General features: G+C 45.4%; 1 protein-coding gene across 2 annotated transcripts in view; it reads right to left on the minus strand.

The window, feature by feature from the left end:
- Positions 1–2,312: 2,312 nt before the first annotated feature.
- AFG3L2 (AFG3 like matrix AAA peptidase subunit 2) overlaps positions 2,313–16,168 on the minus strand; it is a 43,305-nt gene continuing 29,449 nt past the window's right edge. For both annotated transcript variants that reach the window (XM_047697829.1, XM_047697830.1), the window contains 5 exons: positions 15,481–15,591; positions 12,650–12,765; positions 8,703–8,903; positions 6,844–7,038; positions 2,313–3,150 (listed from right to left, as the gene is read on the minus strand). In XM_047697829.1, the coding sequence (XP_047553785.1) occupies positions 2,908–3,150; positions 6,844–7,038; positions 8,703–8,903; positions 12,650–12,765; positions 15,481–15,591 (866 nt within the window). In that variant the 3' untranslated portion in view covers positions 2,313–2,907. The remainder of the gene's footprint in view (positions 3,151–6,843; positions 7,039–8,702; positions 8,904–12,649; positions 12,766–15,480; positions 15,592–16,168) is intronic.

Consider the following 16,168-nt stretch of genomic DNA (forward strand, 5'->3'; position numbering starts at 1 on the left):
CCTTTGCCTCTTCCAGCCTGTTTGCCTGAAAGATTCGTTTTGTGTTGTTAAATAATGGTTACTTGGGTACCTTGTCTCTTTCTGGGGGGAACTGCTCCTGCCACTCAGTGAATGAACTCAGAGGAAAGTTTCCTTGAACTGCAGACCTTACGGGTGGCAGCCAGAATTTTCCTGAGCATCTGAGTAGCACACATGTAAATAAAAGCCCGTAGTCCCCTTTTGCAACACTTAGCCCTCCCACAGAATCTTTCATCTTCCCAGGTCACGACCTCCTGGGCTGGTTAGTCCCAGCCTTCCCCAACAGTTGGGCTAAGATTTGTCAGAGGAACTACAGAAAATGGCCTCCAGGGTTCCAGCCAGAGCCAGGGGGACACACAAGCTCTTGGTGGGTGAGGGGGCACCTGGCAGGGCCGGCTCGGAGAGCTGTGTGCTTCCTTCAGAAGTGCTGTCAGTGTGGAGGCTGAGGGCTATTTTCTATATAACAAATCACCACTTTACAGTTCCGGTAACTTGACACAACTTCTGTAAGGTCTTGTAAAGCCAAACTCCATAGGACATGACCAGGCTAGTCCTATTATAATTAGCAGATATTGCTGTTCACCAGTTTCTGGTTTATTTCTCCTTTCTGCCCCTTTGAAGTTAGCCGTGAACATGACTTTGGTTTGGCCAAGAGAATGTGAGTAGCACGTCTCTTCCAGGTGGAAGGGTCTAAATGCTAGTGCTCAACCCTCAATTCTGCCTCTGACAGATTTCTCCATCAGTCTGGGTCCCAAGAACTGCTGAGCACAGCCCCCTCTGGCCTTTGTTGAATAAGGAGAAAGAAAGGACTGTCCTTTGGAGTCATTTTGGCCTGGGGTTTACCCCACAGTGTAACCTAGCTCCCCCACCTGACAGAAGGCCTGAGCTCTGTGATGCCGTGGCTTACACCCAATAACTAACTATACTGGGCTGAGCCCCAACCTTGTGCACACAGAAAGGGACTCACTAAACATGGCAGCGTGACTTGAACTGTGGTGAAAACCGGCCCCATTTCTGCAGCGATCTTAAGTATCTTACTAACCACATCTACCCTGGAAATAGGCCAGGTGCGACTGACCTTGGCAGAGAGAAAGGATGCGTGCTGTGAGCCCCCGGTGTGAGTCAGGCTCCACGTGGGAACCAACATGGGTCTTGCTCACCACAGTGCTGCGGGCCTCCTTGTGCAGATCAGAAAACCCGAGGGTGGCGGTGGTAGTTCTTCAGGCCATTCTGGTTGCTTTCTCAAGGCTCCGCAAGCTTGGATTCGAAATGCAGATGAGTTAGCATCTGACCAACCATCTCATGCATGGCTTTGTCCCTTTTCTCACTACATCAAACCTGACTCATGTGGCACATCCTGCGTCATTCCACTCAGGAGGCCTCACAGCCAAGGCCTACCAGACCTCTGTACTAGCAGGTGCCTCTCCGCACAGTGGCGCGAGGAAGTAGTCTCCTCGTCTCCGGATTGTGTGGGGGAAAAGCACGCGGGCACCCTGATGGTTAGGTGAATCCTAACTGTCTCCAGACAATTCTTCACTGAATCCCCTCCCACAGACATCCTCTGAGGAAGGGAGGCAGTAAGTCTCTCACATCTGCAGGTCACTGGGCAGAGGCGCTGGGCGACTGCAGTGAGCGGAGGTGGGCTCCTGTGCGCCCGGAACACAGAGCTGCTGGCGTCCAGAGACGGTGCGGTGGTGCGGTGAGCTGGAGCTCGGCTGCTCTGGGCCACCCGGAGTGGTGCCGGGACAGAGCAGCCTGCCCGTGCCACCGCCCTCCCCATCAGTCCCGTGCTGCCCTGGGGGTGCCACCTGTATCTCTGTCTGAAGGCTGAGAAGTTGTTGCTCCCACAACATACTTAGCCGCATCAAGCACACATGAGGCAAGCTGAAGTAACGGCGATCCAACAGGACGGCGTAGGACGGCGTAGGACGGCGTAGGACGGCGTAGGACGGCGTAGGACGGCGCAGGACCTGCTGACGCCGCACTGACTTCCAGACCCTGACAGCAGGACCCGCGGGCCTCGTGAGCCTCTAAACCGATGCTGTCGCCACAGATTGCTGCACGGACTTCTTGTCGATGTACTTTCCTTTTTTTTTTTTCAATGTACTTTATATCCACAGTTCATCATTCCAGAATGTAGGACTCTGGAGATTACCAAGCCTCCTGGGGGAGCTGGTAAGAACCAGCAGGACCAAGGTTTTAAAGGATTCCTCTCTCCAAAGTTAGAACACTTGATTCCTTCCCATTAGGTTTTCTAAAAGAAAACACCCTAAGCACAAAACAGTGACCCGCTGTTGAGTTCAGAAGGAAAAAAGTACAGTACACTTTATTTTTGATGTAAAGAAGCCGTATTTACATAATACATTCATATTTGTAGATATGTTACAGCTCTCTGTAGAAAACCATTCCATTAAAACAGCAACATGTGATCTGGATTCAATCTTTTAAGTATTAAGTCAAATTAAAATATTCTTATTCAGGACTCCAATGTAATTTCACAGCTCATCCACAGAGGGAAACTCTGAAGGGAAACAGGAATGAAGAGTGGGTGATGGAAAGAGAAAAATACATCTCTCCCACACTGGCAAGCCTCCACGGTTGGTCGGTCGATGCCCGACACACACCAGCAGGCACCACGGATGGCGGAGGGAGCAGCGCTGGGTGCCCTCTCCATGCTCCCAGCCACTGTCCGAGAGCCTGGCGGGCTTGGGACACACTCTCCTGGGCCTTCAGAAAGTCACCCTGCCACCCAGGCTGTGACTTCAGAGGCTGAGGACTAAGGACCCCTCTTTCCCACCATCTCAACCAGGTCAGCAGATGGTTACGATCAACCCCACAGTGTCCTTATTCCTTTTAGAGAGCCAGAGTCGACCCTGACAAAGGCACAAGCTAAAATGGTCTCCCTTCTTGGATCTGGTTGGCGACTTTCTCATCCCGGGGCTCCTCTTTCTCCTTTTCCCGTTCTTTGTTCCAGTCTTTAAGGCCCTCTGGAAGCGAAGTGTCCTCATCCAAGCTGCCAGTGCCTTCTACAAATTCTTCATAGGTAGATTTTTCTGCAAACGGTCTGGGGCCCAAAAGTTCAACCATATCATTCTTATCTAACACTTCTTTTTCTAATAATAGAAGAGCAACCTGAAACATGAATAATTCCCATTAAACACAGTAACTTAGTAAAGTCTTTGCAAAGCTAATGATTTTTTTATTTTTAGCTAACCCTGCTCCAAAACAGGATTTAAGACCACTGAAAAAGATATAGACAAGGTCCCATGATTTTAGAGTAAAATACACGAAATACTGGAAAAACAAATGTCCACGAATAAGTGAGGGGCTAAATGCATTTTGATACAGTCACCCAATAAACAATTATGCACCTGAATGAAGAATCTGTTCTAGATACGGCTTGGAGAGGCATATTCAGTTAGGAAAGCAAGATGCACATCTTTTATGGTATGCTACATTTGCCTTTAAAAGGAGAGAAATATGTATCTTTTTATGTGCTTATATGTACATAAGAAAAGTTCTGGAAGGATACATTATACACCTACAAAAGTGGCTGAGAGAGCAAGTTAGGGGAAAGAGGAAAAATAGGTAAGCAAGAAATTTAAAAAGTTAGTTGGGAAAAATAAAGACAAGGGCAGAGATACAAAAGGAAGCCAGGAAGGTTTATAAGAAAACATGAATCTTGAAGTTCTAGTCATTTCTATGCTTAAACCACAAATTGACAGTACACATCTTACAGGTCACCGGGACACCTGACCAGCTGTGTGTATGGAGGTGAGTGAGGGTGTCGGGGGCAGGACAATGGCTATCAGAGCATCTGACCACTACAAAAAACAGCAAAGTGGGTTAAAATATCAACTGACCTCATAAAACAGATTTACTTCCCAAGGTAACTCCCTACTTAGAAATCTAACTTATCTGCACTTTTATACTAGATGCCATTTCTTAAAGATACCAAATAACAGAACAATTTTATGCTGTTTTGTCAGCTTTTAAAATCCTTACTACAGAATACTGCAAATATGCACAAAAGCAGAAAATGGGTAACAAATCCCTGTGTTGCCACTAGCGACAGTTCCCAACTTAGAGCCGTTTTTGTCTCCTCTACCCCCTAGATTACTCTGAAGAAAATCTCAGCTGTCATATTTTATCCATATATATTTTTGTCTTTATTTCTGAAATAAAAACTCTTAAAAACACAACCAGGTTGTCTTTCAGACCACCATCAATTCTCAATTTGCCTACTACACAGTTGTGGGTAACCACTTATACGGCAATAACATATTATTTATTTAACCCAATATTTTATTTAACCCGATATATCAAATGCGGTTTAATTTTTACAGATTTTATTTATTTTAGAGAGCGAGAAAGTGGGGGGGTGGCAGAGGGAGAGGAGAGAGGGAGTGTCAAGCAGATTCTGAGTTGAGCACGGAGCCCAATGTGGCGCTCGATCTTGTGACCCTGAGATCATGATCTGAGCTGAAATTAAGAGTCAGACACTCAAAGGACTGAGCTATCCAGATGCCCCCAAACACAGTATCATTTTAACCTGTAATGACATAAACAATTATTGAGATATTTTATATTCTTTTTTTTTTTTCATAGCAAGTCTTCAAGACCCAGTGTGCTCAGAGCACACTTCAACTGGGACCAGCCACATTCAACAGCACAGGCTTGGTCAGAGGTTAACCGCAAGGGCTCTGCAGGCAGGAAGGATATTGGGTCCAAATCCTGGTCTTGCTCCTTATCAAATGCATAACCTTAAGCAAAGTTACTTAACCTCTGCATGTACTAGTTTCCTCTTCTATAAAATGGGATGATAATGTTTCAATGTCCTGAGGTTGCAGGAAGCTTTCGAGAAGTTCAGCCATCTCCAGCAGTGCCTGGTGCACATGAGATGCTGGGTGGACGCTAGCCAGTTACTCTTATTCTCCTAAAGCACGGCCCTTCTGTATTGTCCTGTCCAGCAGAGGACTAAACTGAGGCCCATAGTTTGGAGGACACTAGTCCTAACAGCAAAGTCTCCGGCCACCTCTCCTCTTGACAGCTCCTTATCTCCCGGCTGGCTCAACAGTGCCCTTCACAGATTTAAATTTCTCAAATGGGCCAAACAGTACTTCAGAGCTCTGCAGTGTTTCAAGATCCTCACTCCGCTGACCCAATTTCCCTTTCCCACACACATCTTTGTTACCACTGTCAGTACACGCACTGTACACGCAGGAGGAGGACAGATAACTGGGAGAAACTGTTTGGCATCTATGATGAGCACATGGAAGCTTCCTCTTCAATCTGTGTATGCACACTGTCCCCCTGCAGCCAGGGGTCTTGAGGGAGCTCCTCCACTATCTTCCACAGCTCAGGTCCTCCTTTTCCACAAATGGCTATGGGGGGACCACCAAGAGATCCTATCTCCAGCCTGGACCTGCTGTCCATGTTTCATTCGCAGATGCCCAGAGCCCGTGTTCTCCTGGGTTCGAGACTGACCCCCCCACCCCATGTCTGCCACTAGGAGTCATCTCAAGGGCTTTCTTCTTGTTCACTCTGTGCATTTAACCAATAAATCCCAGTTTTTTTCAGATGGGCCTTTGCCCTACTTCCACTGCTAGTCCCAGCACCGTGGGAGGGCTGAGCCCACAGCGGCAGTCTCTGCCTCTTCCCTGGGCAGGCACACTGCTGCCACACTCCGGCAAATGATGGACTTCATCATTTCAACACTCCTAAAGGACTCCTTGCTCTAAAACAAAGGGGCTGGATCAGATCATTTTGAAGGTCACTCTTATTTCTAAAACTGTGTTTCTAAACTTTCTAGCTAGCTTTTGAGAACCTGAGCTCCCTCCCCCCAACTCTCCGCTCAGCCCTGCCCTGCTCCCCACACACTTCCTGCTCCCCAGGCCTGCACACCGCCATCTGCTCCCCTCAACTCATTCACTGTAACTTGACTACCCTTCTACATACAATCTATACATATCTATCTATACATACATACCCTTCCACATACAACCTAAGTTCTATCTTCTACACGAAGCCTTTGCTGACCACTTGGATCTCCCTTTCTCTGAGGTCCTGTGGGTGCTTTCCAGTGTGGAGGGCGCCAGCAATCTCAGCCTGCACTGGGCACTTTTGTGAGAAGACATCACAGATGCTTCTGGATTGCCTTACTGATGGAAGAGCATATCTTGGAATATTCTTTTATCCGTTATCAATCCCTCCTAAAAGCTTTCTCATTTGTGCTTTAGGAGTGTGGAATGTTCAAAGAACAAAAAAAACCTCTGCTTTTGGTTGCACGGATTCTGAATAATTAAGAGTTTACTGGATGCAAGAAATCCACCGAATTCAGAAGGAAACCCTCCCTTTGGTAGGTGGGGCCAGATGAAGTAGGACAGAAAACACAGAGCATTTTTATTTGCAGAGCTTGTAATTAAAACAAAGGTAATTTTCACGTGCCAATTTCATATGGGCTGGCTTTTGTTTGCACTTTCATCAGTACCTGTTTACTCCAGAGGTGAAAGACAACTGTAAATTCCTGTCAGTCCACTGTGCTCCTTACTGAGGAGTACGGGTAAAACCCAGGGTGGCGGGGAGGGAATGCCTCAGTTGTGTATTTTGTGGCTATGAGCAGATTCCATTAATCCTGCGCTCCCACCTCCTCACAGAGACAGAGGAGACATAGAACCAGAATGAAGAAAGGAACCCAAGAGTTACAGTCACAGGAAACGCTAATGTCTACAAACCAAACCAAACAGTACATCCATCACTTTAACCTTTTTCTTTTTTTTTTTTGGCAAAATCACGAAGAAAGTTATTCCTACAACTAGCACCTACCTTCTCCACATCAGCTTTCTTCTCTGTGAGGAGAGCCACTGTTCTCTTATAAGCTTCATTAATAAGTATTCGTACTTCGTCATCTATCAGTCTCGCGGTGGCTTCGCTGTAAGGCTTCTCTAAAACCATATCGCCCTGACGTGGGAGATCAAAGGAGATCTGCCCAACCTTCTCGTTCATGCCAAACTGAACAATCTGAAAAAGAATACATGATTAGTGGTGCGCATCTGGTTTCGCTGACAGACTGACTTATAAAATGGCAGTACGTCTTCATACCGGCCTTAACTCCACACGCTTCGCTGTAATACTACTCTTTAACTGGGCAAAGTTTACATGGCAGCCTTGTGCTGGCTGACGGGATGGGGTGTTCTATGCAGACAGTGCAGCGATGGATAGCATTTTAAACTACTCAACTAGGGACACAAGACAAGAAGCCCACAGACAACATCTAGGAAACCTGAAGATACTTCTCCATGCAAGAGGGGAGGTAAAGAAGCAAGAAGGTTCTGACAGACTCAAGAATTTAAAACGCAAGCCCTCCAGGCTCTTCCTGGAAAGGGCAGTGTGTCAACCTGAGAACAAGTGATCCTGGAAGGGCGTTTGCATTTTCCTGTTCCCTGAAGCCACCAGGTCAAGCCTGGACCCTATGAGCCCCCAAAACTAAAATGCCGCACATTTAGAAGTTTCTGGAAGTAAAATCCAAATTGACTAAAAAAGGCCCAGATGAAAGTGAGGAACAGGAAAACAGCCAAGAGAACTCAGAAAGCAGGAAGCCATATTTGTTACCATTATTATTTTTTTAAAGGTTTTATTATTTGAGAGAGAGCTAGAGAACACAAGGTGGTGGGGGGCAGAGAGAGAAGCAGGCTCCCCGCTGAGCAGGGAGCCTGTCATGGGGCTTGATCCCAGGACCCTCAATGGACTGAGCCACCCACGGACCCCTCAAATCTTTTTCAAAAAAGTTTTTGTTTTTGTTTTTTTAAAAAGGAACGCTCTCTTGCCTGTTCACTCTCAAAAAAGACTTGAAAAAGTGACAGACCAGAAGAGCTGACATACAGGTAACAGGAGTTTCCAAAGAAAGTCATTTAAGTTGGGAGATAGCAAAACTACATTGTTTGGGGATGTATGCACCAGGGATAGGTAAGGAAAATGTGGGCATGACAGTAACAAGTCAGGAGAGTGGCTGGTCCAGCAGGAAGGGAGGGCACGAAGAAGGGATGCTCTTAGGGACAGCCCAGGGTACAGGCAATGCTGCACTGTGGGACCACAGAGGCCTGTAACAGAGCTCTGAACTCTGCACATATGCTTTAGAGACTCTTGGTCACATGTATCCCCGTCTTTCGACAGTTCATTTGGGCCACTATGCTTTTATGGCCTCCAGCAGCACCTGCTTTTGCTAACCGGGAGAAAGAGGACTTTCCCTTTGATGAAAAAAGGCGAAAACAGTGCTCCACACAGGTTCTGCAGCAGCTGCGACAGAGGCGGCGCGCCCCCCCTGGGGCAGTGAGCCACACTGCAGTCCCCACGGAAATTGAGTCCTGAGGCAGGGCGGTCCACCAGAGGCTAGTTTTGCAGTCTGGGAACTTTCAGAAATTTTCCCATATCAATTAACAGTAAGTGCTTCTTTGCTTTGAGCCATTTCGGCTCCCAAAAGGTTTCAAAGGAAGGCCTGACTTTCAGAGAGCGGGAGAAATCCGTAAACTTTAATTCTTACACTATCAAAAAAAAGGAATTTTTTCTTGCCTGAAAAGCCTAAGCCAGTTAAACACAACAGTACTGTTTTAGAGCCAACCGCAAATGTCCATTTCTTGTGCAAATGTGGAAGAGCAAGGAAGAAAACCCCCATTTCACCCACTTACTTGAGCATAGGCACTCTGGGTTACTTTTCTCAAGTCATCTTGAGCACCGGTTGTAATTCTCCCGAAGAAGATTTCTTCCGCCACCCGGCCCCCCAGGGTCATGCACATCCGGTCCAAGAGCTGCTCCTTGGTGTACAGGTACTGCTCTTTGGGTAAGTACTGAGCATAACCCAGTCCTTTGCCCCGAGGGATGATGGAGACCTGGCAAGTAGAAAACACACAAGATGCTGAGGATTCCACCACCAAATGCTGACCAGGGTGTTTATCTGCACATAAATAAGCTCGCTGCTGAAACACAAACACAGCAGCTGGGCAACACATCGGGCTTGGCAAGACGAGATCCAGCAGTTGTTGACTATTTGGGGGCGTATTTTCTCTTAGGAGAACTTCACCTTGAAGCTCTAGAAAGTCTTTCTGTCTTTTTATAAAACACACTTGAAATGATTCAATCCTGATGGAAGGACAGCTGGCGAGGGAGGACTCCTGACAGCTCAAATACGGGCTAGGTGCCGTTCAACTTCACGGAGCCCCAGCCACATCCTCCTTTACAGGACGAAGAGGAAGGCAGACCTAGATGCTCAGCACCTTTATTTTCTCTCCTAGTGCTTTTTGCAACAGAGTAAATTCCTTAAATTTTTAAAAAATCAGCTTTACTAAGGGATAGTTTATATTCAGTAAACACATCCATTTTAGGTTATAGTCCAGTGAGTTTTGACAAACACAACCTCCTCCACAATAAAGACAGAAAATCTTTTCTTTGCTCTGCAAAGTTCTTTGGTACCTCTTTCTGCTCAGTCTTACCTACCCCCCAACCCCGCCCCCAACCCCACCAACTCCAGCCCTGGCGCCGGAGATATGCGACCAGTCCCTATGGATTAGTCACAATTTCCGGCACTGCATATAAATGGAATCCTACAGTATGTACATTATTGTGTCTGGTTTCCTTCACTGTTTCTGAGATTTGCCCACACTGCCAGGTGTATTAATAGTTCATTCATTTTTACTGCTGGGTAGCATTCCATTGTGTAAACAAACCAAACATCCGTTTCATTCTCAAGGAACATCAGGGCGGTCTCCAGTTTAGTGCTATTATGGATCAAGCAGTAAAAGTCTTTGTGTGGACATGTTTTTATTTCTCTTGAGTGATTATATAGGAGACTGGTTGTACAGAAGCATTTACCTTTTTTTTTTTTTTTTTAAGATTTTATTTATTTATTTGACAGAGATCACAAGTAGGCAGAGAGGCAGGTAGATAGAGAGGGGGAAGCAGGCTCCCCGCCAAGCAGAAAGCCTGATGTGGGGCTCGATCCCAGGACCCTGGGATCATGACCTGAGCTGAAGGCAGAGGCTTTAACCCACTGAGCCACCCAGGAGCCCCAGAAGCGTTTACTTTTGTAAGAAGCTGTCAAACTGCTTTCAATATGGTTATACCATTTCACATTCCCATCAGCAACGGATGAGAGCTGCAGCTAGACTGACATTCGCCAACACTTAAGACTGACTTTTTAACTTCAGCCATTCCAGTGGGTATGTGGTGGTATTTCACTGTGGTTTAATTTACACTTTCCGAAAAACTAATGAAACTGAGTATCCTCATGTGCTTAATGTCCATTTGTATACCTTCAGATCTTTTGCCCATGATTTCACTGGGTTGCTTATTTTTTAGTTTTTTTTTTTTTTTTAAAGATTTTTTTTTAATTTATTTGACAGACAGATCACAAGTAGGCAGAGAGGCAGGCAGAGAGAGAGAGGAGGAGGAGGCAGGCTCCCTGCTGAGCAGAGAGCCCCATGCGGGACTCGATCCCAGGACCCTGAGATCATGACCCGAGCCGAAGGCAGAGGCTTTAACCACTGAGCCACCCAGGCGCCCCTTATTTTTGAGTTTTAATAGGTTTTTTTTTTTTTTTTACTTATTCTAGGTATAAGTCCTTTGTCATATACCTATATTGCACGTTTTTCCAGAGTACGCGGCTTGTTCTTCATTTTCTTAATAGTGTCTCTCAAAGACAAAACATTTTCAGTTTTGCTGAGATCCCATTTATCAACTTTTTCTTTTGTGGTTCATGCTTTTTGTGTACTAGGACATTTTTGCCTATCTAAGGTTACAAAGATTTTAACTTGCATTTTCCTCCAGAACTTTCTTGTTTTAGCTATTACAATCTATTTCAAATTAATTTTTTACATATGATCTGAGAGTCAACGTTAGCTTTTTTCCCCCCACATGAACACTAAGTTGCCAGAATCGTTTGTTGGTAAGATAATCCTCCCCGCCTTCAATTATTACTTTGGGACCTCTGCTGAAAATCTATTAGTCGATTATGTGTGAGGGTCTATTTCTGGGTCTATTTCTATTCCAACCCACTGATCTGTTCAGTCCCTTCTGCAACACTAATCTTCTTTACTTTAGCTATATACAAGGTCTTAAAATAGGCAATGTAACTCCTTCGAACTCCATTGTTTTGGCTATTCTAGTTGACCTGATTTCTGTATAAATTTTAGATCTGCTTATCAATTTCTCCAAAAAAGTCTGCTACGTTTAAAACAGAGATTGCACTGTTACTATACATGAATCTGCGGAGAACAGTGATCATAACATTGCAGGGACACAGTATATCTCTCTCTTTCTTTTTTTAAGATTTTATTTGTGTGACAGAACGAGCAAAAGAATGAGTGGAAGGAGAGGGAGCGGGAGAAGCAGACTCCCTGCTGAGCAGGAAGCCCAATGTGGGTCTTGATCCCAGCACGACTTGAGCCACAGGCAGACACTTAACCAACGGAGCCACCCAGGTGTCCCTATATCTCTATTTTTATTTAGGTCTTGTTTCGTTTAGTGTACAGATCCTACAAGTACCTCAATAAACGTATCCCTACATACATTTGGCCTGGCCATGTTCATGTTTTTAGATGCTGCTGTAAATGAAACTGAATTTTTAAAATTTCATTTTCTGATTGTTCATGGCTAATATACAGAAATACAACTGATTTTTGTATATGGATCCTGAATTCTGCAACTTGTTAATTTCCCTTACTGGTTCTAGCCGCTTCTCTGCAGATTATCTAAGATGGTTATTTATGTATGTATTTTTTATTTTTTTTAAGTGAACTCTACCCCAACATGGGGCCTGAACTTAAGACTCCACAGTCAACAAGAGTGGTACCCTCCACCAAGTGAGCCAGCCAGGTACCCCTATTCCACACACTTTAATGTTATCTTCTCTGTGGTCCCCTTGCTTCAGGGGGATCCCCCTCCATTTCCAGAAGTTCCCTGACATCACAAGTCAGATTATGGCTTCCTGTTGCTTGTGCTGCACCAGTCTGGGGACCGCACTCAGTTGAAAAAGCAAAAATTTACCAATCTCACTTGGTGCACCCATCTTTCAGGAGATTTCTCTTTGGCCTCTGCTCTCTTTTTTTTTTTTTTTGCCAGGCTCTCTGGGTTCTCCTGTGTAAGCACAGTGTAGTGGTGAGCCAGGGAGCTGGGCAGTTTCTACTTGGACTTGGGTCTAACTCCTCTGTAGCTTTCTTGCTTCCAGGATTTTCCTATTAAATTTCCAATATTCTTCAAATTCTGAATTCCTTCCTCTGCCACCTCAATGTATAGATAAGACCAGCTTTTTCCATCGCTGTGGCCCTAGAAAAAACCCTTCAGGGAAGGAAGCCACGAGCTCCCAATTCTAACCCACTGCAGCTACTGGTTTGCAAAAGGAAACTCTCCTCCAGCTTTGGTCTGCTTTGGACACTGTTTGGTCCCTTTAAATAACAATTTTCTTTCCAAACTTTGTAACTTCTCTGCAGGAGGGTTTATATAACCCCTTCATCCCACCATCATTACCAGACGTCTTGGCCGAATTTTATGTACCTATCCTTAGTGGGAATGCAATCTTCTCCTCAGGTAACTGCTCACAGGATCAGCTGGCTGGCCTACTGTTCAGCACAAACCGCTTTACCTTTAGAAGTGGGTCTGCATGTTCCAGGTACCACCCGGCAACCGCATGACCTGCCTCATGGTACGCCACGGTCTTCTTCTCCTCGGGCTGCAGAACCTGGGTTTTTTTCTCTAAGCCTGACAAAATAACACCGAAACGTCAAAAAACCACTGCCTCAGTGGCACCGACATAAAAAGACAGTTATACAATCTACACACTGCCTTATCTAAAAGGTGATTTAGCGACTAAGCTGCCTATGATAATTTGTAAATTCCCAACCACGGTCAGGCTTAAAATAAAGGACCAACTCCAAAATACACCCAGCCACTTGCAAAATGCATTCACGACCCCGAGGCCCACTTTTTTCCTAACTCTCCCACTCTTTTGAGCCATCTAACTTGTTTTGGGAAATAGAAATGCAAAATAAAATTCAGCACTTAGGTCAACTTAAAATTCAGAGAAGACAAAGAGGTCTGGAATGATCTCCTTTTTAATCCAGGTCCCTGGAATTAACAAGCACTGGGCAAACAAACATGCAGGAGACTGCTTGCTGCCTGTTCGTGGTGTAACGCATGCAAGTGAGGAGGAACGGAGCTGGCTGAAGATGTGAAATACCAAGTCAGCAAGCTGGCCAGGCCAATGCTATGGCACCTGCCACAGTAATCAACTGGCCCGGGGGGTTCCAGCAGGGGAGACCTGAGAAAATAAACCCCAGAGACACCCCCTGTGTTGACTATACAGCAGGAGGACCCCCTAGTCCAAGTCCAAGTCTTCTCTGGCCTGGATCAAGGTGGATGCTAAACCTCCTTTTGCCCTTCTGTACCACAGAAATGAACTATACCGTTTGTACTAACACAAATTGTCACACTGTGACAAAAGTAGCTTTGTTGTGTTCATGGTAACACATCTGAGAGAATTTCTCAAATGATAACATATTGGGTCAGAAAGATTAAAAAAAAAAGAGTGCTATGTTCCCAATGACCTAACCCAAGACAGTGACAGAGCCGGAAGGGCAGAGACTGATAAAAGGTGAGTTACTAAGTAGAGACGAGCTACTTGCTTACAAGAGAAAAACAAGAACTCTGACCCACCCCCTGGTTGATCCCTGAAGTTTTCATTTTCCCAGGAGGCATACTGTAGAACAATGGCTCGTGGCTGGTTTACAGCAGCTGAGCTGGGAGTGGGTGTCTGTGTACCTCAGAGCGAGGCCCCTCCTGGGTGTGCCACCTTGATGTCTTTCACACTGAGCACTGACTCTTCCCCCCACCTAAAAGGCACAGACACATACGCGGCTCTCACCTGCCTCTACAGTGAACTACTTTAATTCCACTAACAACTCCATCAATTTAGATTTTTTCCTTTCAATAACAAATTTCTAGAATAAGTAGTCCAATTCATTCGTTCAAGGGTTATTTAGGTAGCACCTAATCCAGGTCAGACACATTGCTATACTAGCCTCTAGATCCTTGCTGGAATCTCTATTAGTTTGGCATCCACTCAATTGAAACGGTCATGACAGAAATCACCAAGAAGAATCTCGTTGCCAAATCCAAGGTCATCCTCCTCAATGTTCTCACATCACTTGATTCCAATGACAAGTGCTTTATAAACGTGTCTTTGCCCTTATCTTCCATTTCTTCTGACCTCCTGGGTTTCCTTTCATGGCATCTACTCCTTGTCTTTTTCCCTGATGCGCTCTCCAGGCCTGTGGCACACAAGCTCTGGTGACTCTGCTGGCTCACTTTTCTCCCCTCTGCCGCCAAATGCAGGCAGTGTTTACTGTGTGGGCCCGAACCCTGGAGTGCTCTCACCCACCTCCACGCCATGGGAACCACACACTGTGGTGCTGGGGTGCTGCAGAGTTCCACGTGGACAGCCTGCCCCGTCTCCAATTCTGCCCATCTCATCTTCTGCCAAGTTGGCTGCCTCTTGAAGCACCCCATTCTTCCCAAGGCCAGTGAGACTGTCTTTTTTTTTTTTGGCCTATTACCACTGGGACCAATTATGCTAAAATCCACTATCTCACGTTAATGACTACAAGGTTTTCTGCCTTCTGATGCTTCCCCCTTCTTCAATGTCAGACTCCTTTTATTTAAAATATCGCCGATTATGCTACTCAATGACTCCAGAAAAATCCCACGTTAGTTCAATACTGGACACGGAACAAGAGTTTAAAAAGCCCTTGACCTTAACACTGAAGGATTTCTAAAATCTAGACCCAAACAGCTATTTCCAGCTTTACTTCCTTCTCAAAGGAACTTAAGCCTGACTGGTTTACTTTCCCACCCCTGCTACCAACCGCCTTCCGTTCTTGCCTCTCTGACACCAACCTCTTCTTTCAGGTGAACCTGGTTTAAATCCTGCCTCTTCTGCAGAGCCCTGCCTGACCACAGTGCCCTTCACTTCTTTGAATGCCCAAGTTCTGGAATTGCTAGTTAGCTTTTTACAGGTATTTAAATTATAAGCTCCCTAGAAAGCTGGGAAAACACGTTATGTATGTCCCCGTAACAGAGAGCACATTTAAATCATTCAGTACAACTTAAAACAGAAAGGTTGTGAGCATTTTCAAAACACTAGACCAGTAAAATTCAGGGGTAGACACCTTGCTGCTTGGGTGTGGGTCAGATATGGTGTGGGATGCTGTCTCAGACTCCCCCAAACCAACAGCATCCACCTCTACCAGACTGTGGCGGGGGGGGCACCCTCACATCACTGAGGGAACATAGCAGGGGCATGGTAACCCCAAGCTGGGTGGAGAGACTTTGCTTCTAGATCTTGCCAAAACAGAGAAACCCATGGCCTCAAACTCATTTTATCAGCCTTCTGACTTGAGGTACATTCAGTTTGCTTACCGCCAATCACTCGCTCAATTGCTTGTTCAAAGTGTTTCTGATTTATGGAATCTGAGAGGTGTCTCGCAGCTATCAGAGCCGCTTCGTTACAGACATTAGCAACATCAGCTCCTACAAAACAAATGTGCAGAACAGCTTACCCACCAAATACACTCGGACTGACTAGTCACACATTATGGATGACCACATTCAGTTTCTCAACCAGCAACAGACTTTTGAAAAAGGGTTTAATGTAATATAATTCAGTTTGATTCATAACCCCAAGCTGTTCTAGCAGTATTCAGAATAACGTGGTACAATCCTGGCCCTTTGAACTAAGGTGCAAGTATTAGTAGTAGTCAGCAGATAATTACGGGCAGCTACTTTTATAGGCAAGATGGCTCATACAACAGTTACCTATTTAAAAATACCCATTAATTAACTTAGTTCTATGAGCTCTGCTGGGAGAGTGACTAATGTGAGTATTAGGCAACAAGCTGAAATATAATGAAAACATAAGCAGTGCACTCAATTAAATAACAAAAGTTAAATATGTGAAGCTTGCCAAATGCTTTCTAGATCCATAAGTCTTTTTCTGAAAGATTTATTTATATATTTATTTATTTAATTTGAGAGCGAGAGTGAGAGTGAAAGAGTGCATGACCGGGGGTCAAGGGGTGGGCTGAAGAGGGAGAAGCAGGCTCCCTGG

The sequence above is a fragment of the Lutra lutra genome, chromosome 12 (genome assembly GCF_902655055.1).
Source record: "Lutra lutra chromosome 12, mLutLut1.2, whole genome shotgun sequence".
Classification (NCBI taxonomy): domain Eukaryota; kingdom Metazoa; phylum Chordata; class Mammalia; order Carnivora; family Mustelidae; genus Lutra; species Lutra lutra.